This window comes from Aptenodytes forsteri, unplaced genomic scaffold (assembly GCF_000699145.1).
Source record: "Aptenodytes forsteri isolate BGI_AS27 unplaced genomic scaffold, ASM69914v1 Scaffold1, whole genome shotgun sequence".
Classification (NCBI taxonomy): domain Eukaryota; kingdom Metazoa; phylum Chordata; class Aves; order Sphenisciformes; family Spheniscidae; genus Aptenodytes; species Aptenodytes forsteri.
In genome coordinates, this window is record NW_008795035.1 from 6,103,514 (window position 1) to 6,112,512 (window position 8,999).

General features: G+C 60.0%; 1 protein-coding gene across 1 annotated transcript; it reads left to right on the plus strand.

Annotated features, from left to right (window-relative positions):
• The first annotated feature begins 3,056 nt into the window (after positions 1 to 3,056).
• Positions 3,057 to 7,350, plus strand: RLBP1 (retinaldehyde binding protein 1). The gene is made up of 7 exons (XM_009276565.2): positions 3,057 to 3,119; positions 3,406 to 3,534; positions 3,814 to 4,015; positions 5,115 to 5,293; positions 5,991 to 6,149; positions 6,798 to 6,908; positions 7,019 to 7,350. The coding sequence occupies exons 1-7, from the start codon at positions 3,108 to 3,110 to the stop codon at positions 7,175 to 7,177; spliced, it is 951 nt and encodes a 316-aa protein (XP_009274840.1). The 5' UTR covers positions 3,057 to 3,107; the 3' UTR covers positions 7,178 to 7,350.
• The last annotated feature ends 1,649 nt before the right edge of the window (positions 7,351 to 8,999 follow it).

Sequence of the window (8,999 nt, forward strand, 5' to 3'; positions counted from 1 at the left end):
CCCGGCCGCCCGGGAGGCCGCGGGTTCGAGTCCCGCGGGGTGCAGGCATGTGGGATGCAGGGCAGCGTGGGGCGCACACGCGTGGGGCGCACACGCGTGGGGTGCAGGGTACCGTGGGGTACAGGGTGGTGTGGAGTGCAGGCACGTGGGGCGCAGGGTGGTGTGGTGTGCACGCATTTGGGGTGCAGCACGAGGTGCAGGATGGCGTGGGGTGCAGGGCGGTGTGGAGTACAGGCGGCGTGGGGTGCAGGCACACAGGGCGGGCAGCCGGGGGGCCACTGGGGTGCTCGGCACAAACTGCCCATTCAGGGCCACCCAGCAGCAGCAGCACCCGGCCCCTGCGAGTGCCACCCACGTGGGGTGCGTAGCCCTTCGAGTAAACCCCTTAATTCCAACGGGCACGAGGGGAGGCCTTGGGCGCACGAGGAGGTTTAGCCTGCCTTTAAGCAGCGGGATTTAGCCGGAGGATCCGGTGCCAGCACAGCATGGGAGATTTCACAAGCCCCATGCTCACAGGGAGCGGGAGCTGATGCTGCTGAGCGACGGGGAGCGGGTTCGCCTGGGGCCAGGGGCCGTGGGGAGAGGGATAACTGGACCTGGCCGAGAGCTTCCCTAAGGGATCCGGCTACAGCGCCTTGGGGTGGGTCCCCCTTGGGGTGGGTCCCTCTTGGGGCTGCCACCCCTTTCGAAGACCCCTTTTCCCAGGACAAAGCACCCACCTGGTGATGCCAGGAGTTGCACGTGAGTCTGCAAAACTATTTTATCTGCGATGAGCATGATGGCCAGGATGCCCAGGTGGCCAGGGGAGCACAGGTCCCCTCTGCCACCCCCGTGCAGGGCCGTTGGGTCTGTTGGGGAGCCCCCACGCTGAGGATGTCCCCCAGTCACACACCGTCTTGCTAGCTGGGCTGCAGACAAACATCCAACAAGCTCTAGGAGGGAGCTGAGCCTTGCGCCAGGGCTGGCATGGGAAAGGGACGGGGAGGTTGGGAGGTCTCCAGTGGAGAGCAGCACGTGGTGCCCCTGGCCACGGTGGCATCGCTCGGGGTCTTGGCACAGGTCCGGGTTTTCCCTCCCCGCTCCCCCCTGCCCTTCATCTGGAGTCTCGTGCCTTCCTCCTCCTCCCTCCCTCGCAGCGGGGTCTCGGTTGGTTTGCAGGGCAGCCCTGTGGAAACCAAATCCGTAAATCCCGGTGGCATTACAAAACATGCCTTGTGTAAGCCCCTTCAGTCCTGCTCTGCTGCTTAGGCCGGCCCCACCACCTCCCCAAAATCCCCATCACAGTAAGAGCCCGGCCGAGCTCTTCTGGGCTTGGGGAAAGAGCCGTGCACAGCCCCATCCTCACTGCATCCTCACCCAGCTCCCGCAACCCTGGGCCCAAAAAGACTTACGGCTGCAAGGGCTCCCCTGCCCAATGCGGCTTCAGCATGCTGTGATGTCCCAAAAAAACTCATTTTGCCATCCCGCTGCACCCATGTGTGGGCTCAGTGAGGTCCCTGCCGCATCCCGGGGCTCCCCTCCCTCACAGGTCTGTGGCATCACCCCGGGGGTGGACTGGGTTCCAGTTCCCAAAGCTGCAAGCAGGCAACCATCGCTTGGGGGCCTTGTAAAAAAAAAATATCTGCCCATGTTTTTTTATTTTAAAAGCTGAAAGTAGCCTCGTATGGATGCTGGTTTGGGTGGCCTCATTGCAGAGCCCCAGGAGGGACCAGCCCCAGGAGCATCCTCTGCCGTGGACCTGTCCCCACAGCCCTGCCCACGCGGCCAAATTCACAGTGGGACCTTGCCAGGCTTTTTGGGGCAGAAGCTGGGGAAGAGACGTGGCCTGCTCACCCTGGGGGATTGGGCTGGGGTGGCAGGCTGCCCATCGCCTCCTCTGCCCCTGCCCCGTGCTAATGAGCGAGTTACACAATGAGAAGCTTTTATACTTCGTTAATCGGGTCTGGCATCCCAGCCCACCCCTCCACGCACGCTCCGGCTGGCCAGTAGAGCCCCGGCTCCCTCCTTCCCTCTCCTCAGCTGCCTTTTGTAATGTTTTAATGGGGTTTCTTGCCTGGGTTATGCTGATTTAATTACAAAGCTGCAGTGAGTTGATGCCTTGTGACGGTCTAATCCCAACCCGGTGACTCTACAAAGCTTTCGCCCGGCTTTCTTCCTGCTCCACTCTGGCCTCGCCATCCTTGCGTCTGTCTCTGCCCCGTGCACTGACCCTCTGTCGACGGTTCAGCTTTTCCTTTCCCTGGTGAGTACCCGGGACTTTTTCCACCCAAAATAACTTTGCATCGGAGACCGTAATGCAGCCCTCCCTTAACCTGGCACCTCCAAGGCTGGGATTGCTTTTAGTGCCTTGAAAAAGGGGATGCCTGTCCCTTCCCTGGGAGCTGGTGGGGAAGAGGATGCCCCTGGGAAGTGGTTGAACTGGAGCCAAGCATCCCTCACACATCCTGGGCTCGGAGCCGGTGCTATGGCCTGGCAGGGGCAGGGTTGGGCGCTGGAGGGAGAATGAAGGCAGGCTTCCTCCTCCTCATGCATGGGAACAAGGTGTTTCACCCAGACGGCGTCAGAAAGATGCCGAGAGGCTCACGGTCCAATCTTGCAGCCGGCGACGGGCTCTGGGCTGGAGCAGCAGGGGCTCGAGGGTTTGGGAAACACCTTGGGGATAATGGGGCAGTAGAAACAAAAGGCAGTAAAAGCACGAGCCGGCTGCCCACCTGGCCAAAGCTGGGCACTCGCCTCTGCCTGTATGAGGATGGTCTGAGATGAAATGGCACTGGGTGAGCTCATGGGATTGGGGATCCCCATGAGATGCCCCCAGCCTCCAGCGGACAGACTGAGCCAGAAAAAAAGGATGAAGGTGTCAGACGATCAATACCCATGTTTTTAAGCTGCTTTTGCAAGCATCCCTGGTGTTTCTCAAAGCTGCTCAGTCTCCGGCAGGCAGGCAGAGATGCAGGCAGTATGTGATGGAGCTGAGGACGGTTGGGGTGTCCCTGCCTGAGCAAGAAGGGCAGGGGATGGGGCACAGTGGGGCTGAAGGGATCCCTGCCGCTGCTGATTCCTCCTTCCCTCTCCCAGTGTCCTGCGGCTGACGGAGGACAGACGACGACATGTCTGCGGTTGTGAGTACTGCCCCTGCGCCGCCCTGTCCCCCGGGCTCTGAGCATCCCCTCCCCGCAGCGCTGGGATGGGGCACACCCCATGCACCCCTCGCCCCCCCGGCTGCTCTCAGCCCACGGCAGGGAGCCTGGGTGGCACACAGCCTATTTCCATCCCATTGCATCTCCTCGGGTGCAGGCATGGAGGCTCTGCCCTTCCTCATAGCCCCCCCCATCCTAGGAGACCAGCGGTGGGGCAGGGAGTTGGGGGGCTGGCTGGGGAGACCCCACATCCTCTCCTTGCCCCCAGACGGGCACCTTCCGCATCGTCTCAGAGGAGGAGCAGGCCCTGCGCACCAAGCTGGAGCACCTCACCACTAAGGACCATGGCCCCGTCTTCGGGAGGTGTGAGAAGATCCCCCCCCACACCCTGCAGAAGGTGAGGGCAGCCGCAGGGGGCAGGCACAGCCAGGGGCACCTGCTCCTTCTCGGAGGTCAGAGGAGACCCTCGATGGGCTCTTGTGTTGGGGGGGGGATGTGCTTACTCCAGAGGGTCTGTGAGTAGGGGACCTGGGTCACCCTGCCCTCCTCGCACCGGGATGCTGCAGTGAGCATCACCGCACCCCACCGGGCTTTTGGGTGCCTAAATGACTCCTGGGGTGTTTTGGGATGCATGGGGGGCATCACTGAGCTGGGCCCCCTCCCTGCTCCCCCCCAGGCGAAGGATGAGCTGAACGAGACAGAGGAGCAGAAGGAGGTGGCGGTGAAGGCGCTGCGGGAGCTGGTGCAGGAGCGGGCGGCTGGCGAGGAGGTGTGCAAGGCGGTGGCCGAGAAGGTGCAGGGGAAGGACGACTCCTTCTTCCTCCGCTTCATCCGTGCCCGCAAGTTCGACATCCACAGGGCCTACGACCTGCTGAAAGGTGGGGAGGGGTCCCGGGCTGTGACACTGGGCGAGGACGGGGGTACACATCCACCAGCAGCTCCCGGCCCTGTTCTGGAGCCTTCCAGCCCCCTGGTCTGGGCTGTGCCAGCAGAGCAGGACCCTGGCATGGGAAGCGGATGAGGAGAGAGGATAAATAGAAAAAGGCAGGGCCGGGGGCTTGGGATACAGAGGAAAGAGTTGGAATGGGGAAGGAAATAAATGAGGGTGGTGCCAGGCATCCTGCAACACCAAGACAGTCCCATTTCTTGCTGATTTACTGGACAAAACGGGGAAAAAAATGTGTTTGGTGGTGGCAGGCTGTTTCATTTGTGCAGCAAACCCAGCTGGTTTGGGCTGCATCCCCTCGAGACCCCCATGCCCTATACATGCCCTATGTACCCCTGTAAGGAGCAGATCCTGCACCCACCCGTATGCTTCTGTGCACGGTGCCTGGTGGGCTCAACACCCCTGGGACCCCTCGAGGTCTGGGGGCAGGCTGGGGGGCTTGTGGCACCCCTTCCCCACACTGAGAGTGACCCATAAGGATGGAGGGGGAGCGGGAGGGCAGCCCAGGGGGTGGCCACTGGCAGGGACCTGCCTGGCTCCGGCTCTGCTGTTCTTTGTGTCAGCTTGGGGGATAATGAGTTGTAATTATCAGCGCTGGCTCCCGGAAGAGCTGTTTTGTTCGCTGCATTTTCCCAGGACGAGATTCCATATTTCGTGCCCGCAGGGTGCCAAGGGAGGGAAGCTGGGGGATGTCACCCAAATGGGGAGGAAGGGGAGAAGGGAGATGAGGGGAGAAATGACTGTATCTGCTCGTTGAGGTGTTGGAGAGAAGGCAGGCGTGGGAAGCCCCTGGCATGGGGAGAATAACACCGAGTGTGCTGGGGCCAAGGCTGAGCACCTCTCACCCCCTGTGCTGGAGAAGACCTGACCCACATGGACTCCGGGCACAGCTGGTCCACAGCTCTCGGGCTCAGGACCGACGTCTCACCATTGCCAGCCTGCCCTGTCTCTGGCGGCTTCCCCAGCGCTGCCCTGGTTTCCTGAGGCCGGGCGAGCAGCCGTTGTCCTCCCCGATTTCTCCCTCTCTCCAGGCTACGTGAGCTTCCGCCAGCAGTACCCCGAGCTCTTCGACAACCTGACCCCCGAGGCCGTGCGCAGCACCATCGAAGCCGGCTACCCCGGCATCCTGGCCAGCAGAGACAAGTACGGCCGGGTGGTGATGCTCTTCAACATCGAGAACTGGGATTACGAGGAGATCACCTTTGATGAGGTCAGCCCAGCCCAGCCGTCGCTCCCGGAGCAGAGTGGTCCCGCTCCTGGGCTTGTCCCGCTCGGCACGTCTGAACGCAGCATCCCTTACACACACATACACATATGTCCACACACACCCTCCAGCCATCCAGGTTGAGGCAAATCTGTAGCCCTTTGAATTTATCCTTCCAGGGAGCTTGGGAGAGCATGGTCCATCCGAAAGGGTTCCCTTTCCTTTGCACCCTGATGCGGTGCAAGGTGCAGGCCAAATTCGGGGTGTGCATCCCCCAGCCCAGGTAACACAGGGTGAAGAAAGGCACCATGCCATTAAATCAAGGTGCTTTAGAAAGGAGGGACCTGCAGGGCAGAGGAGGAAACTGAGGCACAGGGCACGGAAAGGGCTTCTTGGCAAAGAGGTCTCCAGGCATTGTAACTCACAATTTCTCCCAGCTCCTTTTTCTGCTCAGCTCTGAATTTGGTCTCAGCATATCATTGATCCAGATCTGAGATGCACCCGACTTGAAAGGGGAACGTGGTGGTTGTTGAGCATCCCCCGAAATGCCCTCCCTGCTCTGAAGTCCTGGGGCTGGCTGCAACAAGCAGGCCGGAGTCAAGCAGACCCTGGCTAATGCTCCATGGGACTCTTCCCAGGAACCTCCTGGGGTCTATGGGAGGTGAGACCTAATACCAGACCTGCTGTCTCTCCTCTCCATCAGATCCTTCGTGCCTATTGCGTTATCTTGGAGAAGCTGCTGGAAAACGAAGAGACCCAGATCAACGGGTTCTGCATCATTGAGAACTTCAAGGGCTTCACCATGCAGCAGGCGTCAGGGATCAAACCCTCTGAGCTCAAGAAAATGGTGGACATGCTGCAGGTGAGGTGGCAAAGTCTGCGCCCAGCAGTGGCAGAGCAGGTCCTGGGGGAATAGAGAGCTCAGGGAAAGGAGCAGGCAGGGCTAGCAGGGTTTGCGATTTCCACCACGCTGACACCAGCAGAAAGCATCGTGGAGAGGCTGTTCCCCGTCACATGCTCCTTCCCTTGCCAGCTAATTGGCTTAATCCTGCAAGATGGATCCTGTTTTTCCAGCCCCAGGTCCCTGTCCTCTCAAAAGCCCAACTAGAAGCAGTACCACCACTCCTTGCAGCATCCTGCGGCATGGCCTGGAGGCCTTTCCTCACCACCCTCTCAGCCCAGCCTGGTCCAGGCTGGATGGAGACCGACAGGCACTCCAGGATTTCTGCCAAAGAAACTTGGCTCTCTCCAGGGAAGGAGGACCAGAGGGATGCGGTCCTTCTTGTGTAGTGGGAGCAATGAACCATCTGGGAGGCTCTTCAGCTTCCCTGGTACTCCTGGGGCTGGGACAGCTGATCCTCTGGGTCAGAGCAAAAAAGGGGCCATCAAAGAGAGAAGGGGAGATTGGGCGAGGGGAGCCACGGCAGTGTCAGGGTGTCCATTGCTGCCCGCCTGGCTTCATGTGGCCAGCACCCTCTGTAACCATCCATGTCTGGGTTTGGGATCCTAGGACTCCTTCCCAGCACGGTTCAAGGCCGTCCACTTCATCCACCAGCCTTGGTACTTCACCACCACCTACAACGTGGTCAAACCATTCCTCAAGAGCAAACTGCTGGAGAGGGTGAGTGTGGGAAAGGGACCCGGAGGCAGAGACACGTCCCTGGGTGAAACAGAGCAGCAGGGAAGAGTCATCCTGGTTCTCTGCTGAGGGTCGCTCCCATCTCCCTCCAGGTCTTTGTGCACGGAGAGGAGCTGGAGTCCTTCTACCAGGAGATCGACGCCGACATCTTGCCAGCAGACTTTGGTGGCAACCTGCCCAAGTACGATGGCAAAGCAACTGCAGAGCAGCTCTTTGGGCCCCGCATCGAGGCTGAAGACACGGCTCTCTAAACTGGGGTCTGCTCCTCCTCCCCTGTACAATAGGATCAGAGGTGGCCCTCTAACCCCAACCACCTCCTTACTGTAGCTTTGGTTGAATGACTGCTCGTGATGAGGCACTCTGGGCGCATTGCTCCATGCCTGTCCCTCCCCTCCCCAAACCTGGCAGCGGGCTGCCCGGCAGCTCTGTCCCTCCCAGGCAGAGCATCCTTCCCTCAGGAGCCAGCAGAGAAAGGAGGTCACCAGCCCTCTTCTGCAGCATGCCCTAGAGCTGTGGTGGGAGGACAGGACAGCGTCTGCTCTGGGAAGGGAGGGCTACAGCAAGGGAGAAATAAAGTGTTTAACAGCAGAGCTCTGGGGTCCCTTGGGGCATATGGCAAGGAACAGGGGTGCAGCTTTTTGGGCACAGGCACTGGCTGCGCTGCTGGTTGTAAGGAGGCCAGGAGTGTCAGCGCTTGGTAGGAGACCCCTGTCCCCCCATCATTGACTGCCCTTTGGCACAGGGGCCAAGGAACCGGCTGTCTCCATCCCCCATGCATCCCAGAACAAGCCCCACCCCTGCCCGAGCAAGGACCCCCCATTGTCAGTCATCTGCTCTAACCAGGAAAGAGAAAACAGCCCAAAAGATTCAAACAAGAACCCAAACAGGGACCCAGGTGGAGCTGGCTCTGCCTAATTCCTGCTCAGCCAGGCAGGCAGGGAGGAGGAACAGAGGCTGCAGCAGCCACTAAGAGTAGGAGATGGGCTTTAGCCACAGGACAGTGAAAGACAAGCAGAATATACCCTCCTAAATCCTTAAAACATCTCAGCACAGCTTTTTCTCCTAGCATTGCACCGTGAGAGGGAGCTCAGTCAGGTAAGCCCCACCAAAAGCCACCACGGAGGGCAGAGGAGGGTCCTCACCTGGCAAACGAGCTGTGCCTGATGCTAATTAGCCTTTGCTAATGTGGAGTCCGCAGGACTGGAGTGGGGAGGAGGGAGGCAGAAGTAGCTGTGTCCCAGGGAAGGCGGTCTGTTCTGGTTCATGAACCAGGCATCTCCTCCGAGGAGGAGGTAATCGGATACCTGTTTCCAGGCCGTCTTCTCCTCCCTTGGTGAGCAGTAGGGCTCAGAGAAGAGCAAGGCACTGGTCTCTGCCCAGGTTACCACTTTCTCCGTCAAGCTGGTCCCGCAGCATGCCCCATCTCCCCTCCCTCCCTCCCTCCCAGCTCTGCACCTACACATGGGCGCCTTTCATCAGCCAAGCAGAGGACCAGACCCCCACCCGGAGCTGGCTGAAGTGGAGGGTGCTGACAAGAGCCGCATTCATCAGGGCACTGGCTCAGGCTCAAACCAAACAGGACGTCGGCTCCAAAGCTGCGGGGAGGATGGGGCCTGTCTGGGCAGAGGCGACTGGGGTTAAATCTGTTTTCTCCAGCCTCAGCAGCACGGTGGCTGGTCCACACATGGTGAGTCCCAGCCCGGGGCTGCACCAACCTTGTGTGAGAGCTCAGAGGGAGAGCGAAAGGCACCTCTGCTGCGTTCGGCTCCTTACTGTGCAGTGCTCTTCACGGGGCCGGGAAGCATCTGGAGCCATCCTAAGGAAACCATGTGTGACAACTCTACAACCATCAGGCCACTGCAAACGTAACAGCACAGCTTGCTTGGGAGACAGAGCAACTGCAGCTCACTTAGAAAAACAGAGAAAGACAAAAAAAAAACCCATACGCACAGATGGGAGCACCACACTGCTGCCTCTGGGACTTGGGCTGGGACAGCCATAGCTCTTGGGAGGTCCCTGTGGCTGCTCACTACTGCTGGGACAAACTGTCAGCCAGTAGCTTGCTTTGATGGT